The sequence below is a fragment of the Rhinoraja longicauda genome, chromosome 11, assembly GCF_053455715.1.
Source record: "Rhinoraja longicauda isolate Sanriku21f chromosome 11, sRhiLon1.1, whole genome shotgun sequence".
Classification (NCBI taxonomy): domain Eukaryota; kingdom Metazoa; phylum Chordata; class Chondrichthyes; order Rajiformes; family Arhynchobatidae; genus Rhinoraja; species Rhinoraja longicauda.
In genome coordinates, this window is record NC_135963.1 from 514895 (window position 1) to 528337 (window position 13443).

Here is a 13443-nt window from a genome sequence, read left to right on the forward strand (position 1 = left end):
TCTCTGGAGAACATGGATAGGTTTCTGTGAAACGTCACTTATCCATGTTCTCCACAAATGCTGCCTGACCCGCTGAGTTACTCCAGCACCTTGTGTGTGTTTCAAGAAAAAGGGACTGTCTTGCACATGGGGAGGTAGGGGGGATATACTGGGGAAAAAAACTCAGTAGGTCAGCCAGCAACTGTGGAAGGAGAAGCCGTCTGTGACCTTCGTCAAAGCTGGGAGAGAGTGTGCCACAGGTTGGTAGACACACAGAGTGCTCAGCGGGTCAGGCAGCATCTCTGGAGATAAAAGGATGGGTGACGTTTCGGGTTGGGACCCTTCTTCAGATTACACGTTGTTTTTTGGTGTTAGGGGGGAGGGGAAGGGATCTGTGACCTTTGTCAAAGCCGGGAGAGAGAGCTAGCGTGGGAAAGCCACAGGTTGGTATTTGGTGTGAAGGAGGTGGGCGATGGATGAGCAGAACCAAGGGGGATGTCCGTGATAGGACGTGTGGAAATGCAGCCGCAAGCACCTTAATACACTGGAATTTAGAAGGATGAGGGGGGATCTTATTGAAACATATAAGATAATTAGGGGATTGGACACATTAGAGGCAGGAAACATGTTCCCAATGTTGGGGGAGTCCAGAACAAGGGGCCACAGTTTAAGAATAAGGGGTAGGCCATTTAGAACGGAGATGAGGAAGAACTTTTTCAGTCAGAGAGTGGTGAAGGTGTGGAATTCTCTGCCTCAGAAGGCAGTGGAGGCCAGTTCGTTGGATGCTTTCAAGAGAGAGCTGGATAGAGCTCTTAAGGATAGCGGAGTGAGGGGGTATGGGGAGAAGGCAGGAACGGGGTACTGATTGAGAGTGATCAGCCATGATCGCATTGAATGGCGGTGCTGGCTCGAAGGGCTGAATGGCCTACTCCTGCACCTATTGTAAAAATAAAAAAAATAAAATAAAAAAAGATCAGGTAGTGGGACAGAGTTGTGAGGGGATCTGAGGAGGAATCGTTCACCCGGGGGTGGGGGGGGGGGGGGGTGGAATCTGGAACACGGGGGGGGGGGGGGGGGGGCAGAGAATCTCACGATGTTTAACTAGCACCTGCACCAGCGCTTGAATCCTCGAGGCAGAGAACCCTCTGGACCCGGTGCTGGGAGATGGGATGGGGTGAGGGGACTGGGTGGTCAGTGTGGGGTGAGGGGACTGGGTGGTCAGTATGGGGTGGGGGTGGGGTGAGGGGACTGGGTGGTCAGTGTGGGGTGGGGTGAGGGGACTGGGTGGTCAGTGTGGGGTGGGGGTGGGGTGAGGGGACTGGGTGGTCGGTGTGGGGTGGGGGTGAGGGGACTGGGTGGTCAGTGGGGTGGGGTGAGGGGACTGGGTGGTCAGGTGGGGTGAGGGGACTGGGTGGTCAGTGTGGGGTGGGGGTGGGGTGAGGGGACTGGGTGGTCAGTGGGGTGGGGGTGGGGTGAGGGACTGGGTGGTCAGTGGGGTGGGGGTGGGGTGAGGGGACTGGGTGGTCAGTGGGGTGGGGGTGGGGTGAGGGACTGGGTGGTCAGTGTGGGGTGGGGTGAGGGGGCTGGGTGGTCAGTGATGGGTGGGGGTGGGGTGAGGGGACTGGGTGGTCAGTGGGGTGGGGGTGGGGTGAGGGACTGGGTGGTCAGTGGGGTGGGGTGAGGGGGCTGGGTGGTCAGTGTGGGGTGGGGGTGGGGTGAGGGGACTGGGTGGTCAGTGTGGGGTGGGGTGAGGGGACTGGGTGGTCAGTGTGGGGTGGGGTGAGGGACTGGGTGGTCAGTGGGGTGGGGTGAGGGGACTGGGTGGTCAGTGTGGGGTGGGGGTGGGGTGAGGGGACTGGGTGGTCAGTGTGGGGTGGGGTGAGGGGACTGGGTGGTCGGTATGGAGATGGTCAATGTAATGGGGACGTGGTCAGTATGGAGATGGGATCAGTGTGGAAGGGGTGTGGATGGTTGGCACAGACACAATGCCTGTCAAACCATTGTACCCCAGTTCCATTTCCTGATCCCCTTGTATCTGAGTCCTCTGGTCATTGCCTCTTGTGCTGTTGGAATGTTTTCTCCTGATTTATTAAATAATAATGTATACCATAAAAGAAGGGTGGTGAATCTGTGGGATTCTTTGCCACAGACAGCTGTGGAGGCCACGTCAGTGGATATTTTTAAAGCAGGGATAGACAGATTGTTGATCAGTGCGGGTGTTAGGGGTTATGGGGAGAAGGCAGGAGAATGAGGTTAGGAGGGAGAGATAGATCAGCCATGATTGAATGGCGGAGTAGACTTGATGGGCCGAATGGCCTAATTCTGCTCCGTTGCCTCATGGGCTTATACGTATGTTCGCAGTAGTGAACCAGGTATGCAGTAACCCTTCACCCCGTCGTGTGTTTGTACGTTTTGTGCTTCACCAGTTGGCAGCAGACGGGGCAAGATCAGTGGAGGGGCAACAGGAAACTGGGGCGGCATGGTGGTACAGCGGGTAGAGCTGCTGCCTCACTGCGCCAGAGACCCGGGTTCCATCCCGACTACGGGCGCTGTCTGTACGGAGTTTGTACGTTCTCCCCGTGACCTGCGTGGGTTTTCTCCGGGTGCTTTGGTTTCCTCCCACACTCCAAAGACATACAGGTTTGTAAGTTAATTGGCTTGGTATAAATGTACATTTCGGGTCGAGACCCTACTTCAGACTGAGGAAGGATCTCGACCCAAAACGTCACCCATTCCTTCTCTCCAGAGACACTGCCTGTCCCGCTAAGTTACTCCAGCATTTTGTGTGTATCTTCGGGAGCAGATAGGACTGTTCAGTACTTCAGTAACATTGTCGGCACCAACACTTCTATGGGGAGAAGTGTAGGAAAAGGGGATTAGGAGGCAGAGATCAGCCATGATTGAATGGCGGAGTAGACACGATGGGCCGAATGGCCTAATTCTACACCCATAACTTGTGAACAGGTGGTGAAACCTGTGCACTGCCTGGGTTGTGTGCAAACCACAGCACCTCACTGTATCTCGGTACCTGTGACAGTAAAGTATCATTCATTGATTTATTTATTCATTCGTTCTGTCAGACTGGCTGTTCTCCCACCTCTGACAGCTTGCTCTTTTGTTCCCAGGTGGCGGGCCTACAGGCAGCTCAGGACAACGCGGTGTTTAAGTTTGAACCCTTTATTCTTCACGTTGAGTGCCGTGCGGTGGAAGATGCGCAGCTCCTGGTAAACACAAACACTGGCCTTTCCCTCGCCTCTGTGTTTTACGGCACATCGGCGCAGTGGGTAGAGCTGCTGCCTCACAGCGCCAGGGACCCGGGTTCAGAGAAACATAGAAAATAGGTGCAGGAGGAGGCCATTCGGCCCTTCGAGCCAGCACCGCCATGCACTGTGATCATGGCTGATCATCCGCAATCAGTACCCCATTCCTGCTTTCTCCCCATATCCATTGATTCCGTTAGCCCGAAGAGCTATATTAGTCTGAAAAAGGGTCTTGACCTGAAAAGTCACCCATTCCTTCTCTCCAGAGATGCTGCCTGTCCCACTGAGTCACTCCAGCTTTTTGTGTCTTCCTTCCAGCTATATCTAACTCTCTCTTCAATACATCAATCCTGACTACGGGTGATGTCTGTGTGTAGCGTTTGTACATTCTCCCTGTGACCACATGGGTTTCCTCCCATATCCCAAAGACGTGCGGGTTTGTAGGTTAATTGGCACCCTGTAAATTGCTCCAAACGTGTAGGGAATGGATGAGAAGGTGGGATAACATAGAACTAGTGTGAACAGGTTAATTGGCTTGGTGTAAATATAAATTATTCATAGTTTCGGGTCGAGACTCTTCTTCTGAGTCTGAAGAAGGGTCTCGAGCGGAAACGTCATCTATTCCTTCTCTCCACAGATGCTGCCTGACCCGCTGAGTTACTCCAGCACTCTGTGTCTGTCTCCGGTTTAAACCAGCATCTGCAGTTCCTTCCTACATGGTGGGGTAACGGGCCTGTTCCATGCTGTATCTATAAACTAAACTAAATATTCTGTTGAAGTGTGACCACCATTGTAATGAGGGAATTAATTTGTGCGAGAAAATTCCCTCAGACCAACGTAATGATATCAAATAATTTGTTCTGGTAATTTAAGGAGTGATAAATATAGTCCCAGTCATGGGGAGAATTCATCTGCAATCTGAAATGTTGTTGTGGGTTTGAATATATTCTCCAATGGAGCCGAAAGGACAAGAAACAATGATGTTTAGTTTAGAGATACAGTGCAGAAACAGGCCCTTCAGCCCACTGGGTCCGCGCTGACCAGCGATCCCCGCACACTAACACTATACTACACACACTAGGGACAATTTACATTTACACCAAGCCAGTTAACCTACAAACCTGCACGTCTTTGGAGTGTGGGAGGGAACCGGAGCACCCGGAGAAATCCCACGCAGGTCATGGGGAGAACGTACAAACTCTGTACAGACAGCTCCCGTGGGCAGGATGGAACCCGGGTCTCTGGTGCTGTGAGGCAGCAGCTCTACCCGCTGCACCACCTTGCCATAGCTTTCCCAAAGCAGCCAACGTAATCAAGGACCACTCACACCCCCGTCATCCCCTCTCCTCCCCTCTCCCATAGGGCAGACGATACAATGGGAAAGATAGATCAGCCATGATTGATGGCGGAGTAGACACGATGAGCCGAATGGTCTGATTCTGCTCCGACGGCCTTATGAGCTTATAATGCAATAACTAAAGTGATGGTAATGGGGGGAGAATAACAATATGCAATCTATGTAGCATTAGTGTAAATGAAGCATTAATGAGGCAGGAAGGAGATGGGCCAATGGGCCTGTTTCCATGTCTCTCCATCTGTCTGTGGTCTTGGGATGGGGGAGGAAGCTGGGGAAACGTCCAGGAAAAGCGGCAGCTTTAGGTGGACAGTACCAGAGGTTTACTTTAGTTTTGTTTATTGTCACGTGTACCGAGGAAAGCTTGGAAAAGTGAAAAGCTGTTTTGAGAATAGGATTGAACCACAGGTGGACTCTGTCTCACAACTTGGGCCAGATTTATTATTGTCACGTATCGAGGTACAGTGAAAAGCTTTGTTTTGCATGCTGTCCAAACAGATCGGATAATAGCGTACATGAATACTATCAAGTCAAACTCAAGGTGGCACGGTGGCGCAGCGGGTAGAGCAAAGGAGAAGATACAGAGCTCCGGTTTCCTTCCTTACTCCAAAGACGTGTGGGTTTGCAGGTTGATTGGCTTCTGTAAGTTGTCCCTAGTGTGTAGGATAGAGCTCGTGTAGGGTAATTGCTGGTGGCCGCAGACTTGGTGGCCTGAAGGGCCTGCTGGCATACCGTATCTATAAACTTAAACTAAACTCAAGTACAACAGGTAGAGCAAAGGAGAAGATACAGAGTGCAGAATATAGTTCTCGGCATTGTAGCGCATCAGTTCCACAGACAAAGTCCAATGTCCGCAATGGGGTAAAGGTGAATCGGACAGTACCCTAGCTTATGGAAGGGCCGATCAGAAGCCTGATAGTAGTGCTTTGTGCTCCCACAGTTGACCTAATGCACCAGGGGTGGGTGAGATGAAGTTTCCATGCAGCAAATTCACCAGACGTTGTATTGGAGTTTCCTAACTTGTGCCGTCCTGTCTCGCAGCATTCCGCCGCCGTTAACTCTGGCTTCAGGAACTCCGGCATCACCATCAGCAAGAAGGGGAAAATAATGATGGTGAGAAGATCTAGTCCCAGAGTCACCCAGCACGGAAACATGCCCTTCACCTCAACACCCACAGCATGGACCAACATGCCCCGTCTACACTAGTCCCACCTGCCCACACCAGCCAACATGCCCCATCTACACTAGTCCCACCTGTCCACACCGACCAACATGCCCCATCTACACTAGCCACACCCGCCCACACTGACCAACATGCGCCATCTACACTAGTCCCACCCGCCTGCACCGACCAACATGCCCCATCTACACTAGTCCCACCTGCCCACACCGGCCAACATGCCCCATCTACACTAGTCCCACCTGCCCGCGTCAGGCCCATTTCCCTCTAAACCTGTCCTACCTATGCACATGTCCCATTGTTACTTAAACGTTGGGATAGTCCCAGCCTCAACTACCTCCTCCGGCAGCTCGTTCCATGCACCCACCACCCTATGCGTGAAAAAAGTTGCCACGGGTTCCTATTAAATCTTTCCGCCCTCACCTTAAATCTATGTCCTCTGGTCCTCAATTTCCCCTACTACGGGTAAAAGAGGATTCACCTTATCTATTCCCCTCATGATTTTATGCACCTCTATAAGATCATCCCTTATCCTCCTGCTTTCCAAGGAATAAAATCCTAGCCTGCCCCAACCACTCCCTGGAGCTCAGGCCCTCAAGTACTAGCAAAGTAAATCATCCTCGTAAATCGTTCCACCGTTAACCCAAACCCTATCCAGCTAAACAACATATTCCCTGTAATAGAGTGACCAACACATCAAGGACAGATTACAATTTTACTGAAGCTAATCAGCCTTTGTGCGGCACGGTGGCACAGCGGGTAGAGCTGCTGCCTCACAGCGCCAGAGACCCGGGTTCCATCCCGACTACGGGAGCTGTCTGTACGGAGTTTGTACGTTCTCCCCATGACCTGCGTGGGTTTTCTCCGAGATCTTCGGTTTCCTCCCACACTCCAAAGACGTGCAGGTTTGTCGGTTAATTGGCTTGGTAAATGTAAAAATTGTCCCTAGTGTGTGTAGGATAGTGTTAGTGTGCTGGGGGATCGCTGGTCGGCGCGGACCCAGTGGGACGAAGGGCCTGTTTCCACACTGTATCTCTAAACTAAACTGCCACGTAATGATGGTGCTCTTCGTTCCCTCCCCTGCCCGCTCAGGCTGTCCGCAGCACCCACTGTCTGGAGGTTCCACTGTGCCACCGGGGACAGGTCCTGGTGAGTGAGGACTACATCGAGTACCTGGTGCAAGTGGCCAACCGCAAAATGGAGGAAAACCAGAGGAGGATCGATCGGTAAGCCCACCCTCCCTCCCCCCCCCCAGCACAGCCACGGGATGTACCCCAGGTAGACACAGAGTGCTGGAGTAACTCAGCGGCTCAGGCAGCATCTCGGGAGAGAAGGAATGGGTGACGTTTTGGGTCGAGACCCTTCTTCAGACTGATGTCAGGGGAGGGGGTGGGACAAAGATAGGATGTAGTCAGAGACAGGAAGACTGGTGGGAGAACTGGGAAGGGGGAGGGAATGGAGAGAGAGGGAAAGCCGGGACTATCTGAAGTTAGAGAAGTCAATGTTCATACCGCTGGGGTGTAAACTACCCAAGCAAAATATGAGGTGCTGTTCCTCCAGTTTGCGCTGGGCCTCACTCTGACAATGGAGGAGGCCCAGGGCAGAAAGGTCAGATTGGGAGTGGGAGGGGGAGTTGAAGTGCTGAGCCACTGGGAGATTAGGCAGGTTAAGACGGACTGAGCGGAGGTGTTGAGTGAAACGATCGCCGAGCCTGCGCTTGGTGTCGCCGATGTAGAGAAGTTGACACCTGGAGCAGTAAATGAGGTTGGAGGAGGTGCAGGTGAACCTCTCTCTGCCTCACCTGGAGAGACTGTTTGGGATGTAGCCCAGGGTGGGTCAGTGAAGCAGCTGGGGCATGCATGGCAGAGGATGGGTTCACGGGAAGCACTGAGGGACAGAGGGACCACACAAGCTGGATTGCAGAGGATGATACGGGAAGCACTGGGAGACAGGGACCACACAAGCTGGATTGGAGAAGATGACACGGGAAGCACTGGGAGACAGGGACCACACAAGCTGGATTGGAGAGGATTACACGGGAAGCACTGGGAGACAGGGACCACACAAGCTGGATTGGAGAGGATGACACGGGAAGCACTGGGGGACAGAGGGACCACACAAGCTGGATTGCAGAGGATGACACGGGAAGCACTGGGGGACAGAGGGACCACACAAGCTGGATTGCAGTAGATGACATGGTACACACGGCCGGTGGGATATTGGCTTGCATTAGGCAAGGCGCGGCAAGATGGTGCAGCGGGTAGAGCTGCTGCCTCACAGCGCCACAGACCCGGGTTCCATCCTGACTACGGGCGCTGTCTGTACGGAGTTTGTACATTCTTGCCTTGACCTGCGTGGGTTTTCTCCGAGATCTTCGGTTTCCTCCCACACTCCAAAGACGTGTGAGTTTGTAGCTTAATTGGCTTGGTAAATGTAGAAATTGTCCCTAGTGTGTGTAGGATAGTGTTAGTGTGCGGGGATCACAGGTCGGCGCGGACCCGGTGGACCGAAGGGCCTGTTTCCGCACTGTATCTCTAAACCCGGGTTCGATCTTGACGACTGGCGCTGTCTGTATGGAGTTTGTACGTTCTCCCCGTGACCATGTGGGTTTTCTCCGGGTGCTCCGGTTTCCTCCCACACCCATGTGGTCACAGGGATGAGGTGGGCCGAAGGGCCTGATTCTGTGCTGTTCTGCTGCCGTGACTCTTATCTTCCCCCCACTGGAAGCATCGACTGAGTGTGTGCGTGCTGGGTTGCAGGTTCCACGCTTGCCTGCGATCCATGCTTGACCCCGCCGCCCCCGAGGGTCCCAGCGAGGCGGATGTGGGGGCCGCCGCTGTCTACACTCGCAGGAGGAGGCGGCAAACAGCAGCCAGGCGGCAGGGAGACGGCGAGGAAACCTCCCAGAGCGACGGTGAGAGCGGCCTCGCCTTCCTCATGGGCCCCACGTGATGGTGGCTCCACCCCCCTGACAGCTCGCCTCACGTCCCACCCTCCCACCCACCCACCCTCCCTCCCACCCACCCTCCCTCCCTCCCACCGTCCCACCCTCCCTCCCACCCACCCACCGTCCCTCCCACCCACCCTCCCTCCCACCGTCCCACCCTCCCTCCCACCCACCCACCGTCCCTCCCACCCACCCTCCCTCTCTCCCACCGTCCCACCCACCTACCCTCCCACTCACCCACCCTCGAACCCTCCCACCCACCCTCCCATCGTCCCACCCACAAACCCTCCAACCGTCCCACCCTCCCACCCTCCCACCCACCCACCATCCCACCCTCCCATCATCCCACCGTCCCACCCTCCCTCCCACCCCCCCACCTTCCCTCCCACCCCCCCACCTTCCCTCCATCCCAACCCCTGCAGGCTGCCTGTCACCGGATAGCTCCAGATGTGATCTCCCTTCCACAGCTGGATAATTCAATCACCGCTCACCTACTTGTTGGGGGGGGGCACTTGTAAAGTGAATCGTGTCTCTGCTGCCGCTAAATGCGCAGCGTGTCTTGGATGATGTGTGCTTTATTACATCCAGTATATTTGTTTCGGGAATTGTCTGAAAATGTTGCAGTAAAGGAAACATGAGATGTAAAGTTCAAATGTGTGTTATGTCTTTATCGTGTGTGTGTGTGTGTTATTTAGCATACGTTGCTGAAAACCAGCAGGAGTCAGAGGATAGGGGCGGCACTGTGGCACAGCGGGTAGAGCTGCTGCCTCACAGCGCCAGAGACCCAGGTTCCATCCCGACTATGGGTGCCGTCTGTACGGAGTTTGTACGTTCTCCCTGTGACCTGCGTGGGTTTTCTCTGGGTGCTCCGGTTTCCTCCCACACTCCAAAGACGTGCAGGTTTGTGGGTTAATTGGCTTTGGTAAAATTGTAAATTGTCCCTAGTGTGTGTAGGATAGTGTAAGTGCGGGGATCGCTGGTCGGTGCGGACTCGGTGGGCCGAAGGGCCTGTTTCTGCGCTGTATCTCTAAAGTGTAAACATCTGTTTTCTGGTGTCCCTGTGGTTTTTGCAAAGTGCCGGCAGGTGCCGGGGGGTCAGTATGGATGGTTGGCAGGAACTCAGTGGGCCGAAGGGCCTGATTCTGGGTAGGCTCCTTGCCTCAGCTGAGTGGGGGAGGCATGACTACTCTTACCTGCTGTTCCCTGCCCGACCAGAAGGTGGGGATGTCCTCCAGCACTCCAATCCCTGGCACAGATGTGGGTTGTTGAGCAGGAAGGAACTGCAGGTGCTGGTCTACACCGAAGATAAACACAGAGTGCTGGAGTAACTCAGTGGGTCAGGCAGCATCTGTGGAGAACATGGATAGGTGACGTTTCACAGAGTGCTGGAGTAACTCAGTGGGTCAGGCAGCATCTGTGGAGAACATGGATAGGTGACGTTTCACAGAGTGCTGGAGTAACTCAGCGGGTCAGGCATGGAGAAGATAGGCCAATGGGCCTGTTTCTGTGCTATACAGATCGATGTTTATGGGTGACGCAGAGGGTAGAGCTGCTGCCTCACAGCGCCAGAGACCCAGGTTCGATCCTGACATCGGGTGTTGTCTGAGTGGAGCTTGCACCTTCTCCCTGTGGCCGAGTGGGTTTCCTCCAGGTGCTCCGGTTTTCTCCCATCTTTCCAAAGACGTGCGTGTTTGTAGGTTAATTAACCCTGTGCAAATTGTCTCTATTGTGTGGGGAGAAGATATGAACGAGGATAACATAGAACTAGTGTGAACCGGTGATCGATGGTCGGCCTGGACTCGATGGGCCGAAGGGCCTGTTTCCATGCTGTATCTTTTTATACAAAGGAGGGTATGTGTATTAAATGAGCTGCCAGAGGAGGTCGTTGGGGCAGGAACTATCACATTTAAAAAACATTTGTACGGGAACATGTATAGGACAGCATTAAAGGGATGTGGGCCAAACGCAGGCAGGTGGGACTAGTGTGGATGATGGTCAGCGTGGGCAATTTGGGCCAAAGGGCCTGTTTCCACGCTGTATGACTCATCTCTAACGTAAACAACAACAGGTGATGTGAGGATCCACTGCGATTTCTGGTGGGGGATGCAGAGAAGGGGAGAGAGGTGGAGTGTAGTGGACAGATGTAAGTGCAGATGTGCAAGAGGGGAGGAAATGCCATCTTCCCAAAACCGTTGCAGATGAGGGAGTAATTTGCGTTTCCAGTAATGGGTTTGCGAGCACATTCCAGCCGGGGACTGCGGTTAATGTGGGGGATTGTTTAGCAGAGCTGGAGTAGTAATGTAACACTACAACCGCTGTGTCTGATAGATCAGAAAAACCACATGTTGCCCAAACCGTGCCCACAGGCAATGTGGAGGGAGGGATGTATCACACCATGGTGCAGGCTGTGGGAAGGTAGACACAAACTCTCGCCAGCAGAGACACAGTGCTCAGAAGTTCACAACTTAGATTTACAACTTCGGGCTAACAGAATCAAGGGACAAGGGGAGAAAGCAGGAACGGGGCACTGATTCTGGATGATCAGCCATGATCATATTGAATGGCAGGGCTGGCTCGAAGGGCTGAATGGCCTACTCCTGCACCTCATTTCTATGTTTCATGGGAGCAGAATTAGGCCATTTGGCCCATCACGTCTCATACCCATCAAGTGGTATTAACCCCAATTGTCAAAAATGTAATAAGCCACACCCATGGCTTTTGTTCAAGATTTCTCTAATCTAAAATAGCATTCTATCATTGCTATTTTTCCCTTCTAACCCCTTTCTCCTGCCTTCTCCCCATAACCCCTGACACCCGCACTGATCAAGAATCTATCTATCTCTGCCTTAAATATATCCACTGACTTGTGGCCTCCACAGCCGTCTGTGGGAAAGAATCCCACAGATTCACCACCCTCTGACTAAAGAAATTCCTCCTCATCTCCTTCCTAAAGGAACGTCCTTTAATTCTGAGGCTGTGCCCTCTGGTCCTAGACTCTCCCACCAGTGGAAACATCCTTTCCACATCCACTCTATCCAGGCCGCTTACTATTCGGTAAGTTTCTATGAGTGTACATAGCAAAACCTGTGGGTAAAATCTGGGGGATTTCAGTGGGTTTTCACTGTCCTTAAATCACCACTGGACAACTGAATTTGACCATCAACCACTCCAAAGATGTACAGGTTTGTAGATTAATTTGCTTGGTATCATTGTAAATTGTCCCTAGTTTGTGTAGGATAGTGTTAATGTGTGGGGATCGCTGGTCGGTGTGGACTCGGTGGGCCGAAGGGCCTGTTACCGCGCTGTCTCTCAAAACTAAACTAAACACTCATCCATACTGATCCCATCTCACTCTCCCCACACTCCCATCAACTCCCCCACAGTCTACCCCCCACCCACACACTGCGGGCAATTTACAGCCACCACCAATTCCTCTACTCGTAGTGTAGTCTATTGTCGCATGAACCGAGGCACAGTGGAAAGCTTTGTTGTTGCGTGCTACCCAGTCAGTGGAAAGACTATACATGATTACAAACAAGGTAGGCATTAAATGCTGGAGTAACTCAGCGGGTCAGGCAGCATCTCTGGAGAGAAGGAATGGGTGAGGTTTCGGGTCGAGACCCTTCTTCAGAAACGTCACCCATTCCTTCTCTCCCGAGTGAGTCTGAAGAAGGGTCTCGGCACAAAACATCACCCATTCGTTCTCTCCCGAGATGCTGCCTGACCCGCTGAGTAACTCCAGCATTTAGTGTCTACCTTCGATTTAAACCACCATCTGCAGTGTTTTTGCTATGCATGATTATAAACAAGCCGTCCACAGTATACAGATACAGGATAAAGGGAATAATGTTTAGCGCAACATAAAGCCTGATTAAAGATAGTCCGAGGGTCTCCAATGAGGTAGATGGGAGATCAGGACCGCTCTCTAGTTGTTGAGAGGACGGTTCAGTTGCCTGATAACAGCCTGCACACTTGCTGATGTTAGTGTTGTGTAACATTTAGTGCAAGGTAAAGTTCGATTAAAGGTTAAATAGGTGGCGGGTAAGATCATCTCTGACTCCTCTCACCCCGGCCACAAACTCTTTGCAGCACTTCCCTCTGGAAGGCGTCTCCGGACTGTCAAAGCAGCCACAGCCAGACATAAACACAGCTTTTTTCCAGGAGTGGTAGTTCTACTCAACAACCAAACGTCTGTCGCCTCTTTTTGCTCTGGTGTATTTCACTCACATGTTTAAACCGTAATGTTGTAACCTTAATGTTTTAATGTTTTATTCTTAATTGTCTACTGTATGTCGTGTTGTTACTTGCAAGCACAGCACCAAGGCACATTCCTTGTATGTGTACATATTTGGCTAATAACATTTATTCAATTCAATTCAAAAGATTGTGAAACCTCCTCTGCTCGCTCGTTCCGTACACCTACCACCCTCTGAGTGAGTATGTTGCCCATTGGGTTCCTATTAAATCTTTCCCCCCTCACCTTACACCTATGTTTTCTGGTTCTTGAATCCCCTACTCTGGGTAAAAGACTCCACATTCACCCTATCTATTCCCCTCATGATTTTAATACGCCTTTAACTCGAGGGTGGCACGGTGGCACAGCGGTAGAGTTGCTGCCTTACAGCGCTTGCAGCACCGGAGACCTGGGTTCGATCCCGACTACGGGTGCTGTCTGTAATGAGTTTGTACATTCTCCCCGTGACCTGCGTGGGTTTTCTCCGAG

General features: G+C 52.5%; 1 protein-coding gene across 4 annotated transcripts in view; it reads left to right on the forward strand.

The window, feature by feature from the left end:
- Positions 1-13443, forward strand: part of tyw3 (tRNA-yW synthesizing protein 3 homolog (S. cerevisiae)) — a 37086-nt gene that overhangs the window by 2300 nt on the left and 21343 nt on the right. For 2 of the 4 annotated variants that reach the window (XM_078407866.1, XM_078407867.1), the window contains exons 3-6: positions 3105-3203; positions 5635-5706; positions 6866-6999; positions 8533-8687. In XM_078407866.1, coding sequence (XP_078263992.1) covers positions 3105-3203; positions 5635-5706; positions 6866-6999; positions 8533-8687 — 460 coding nt within the window. The remainder of the gene's footprint in view (positions 1-3104; positions 3204-5634; positions 5707-6865; positions 7000-8532; positions 8688-13443) is intronic. The other 2 variants (XM_078407868.1, XM_078407869.1) reach the window with 2 other exon arrangements.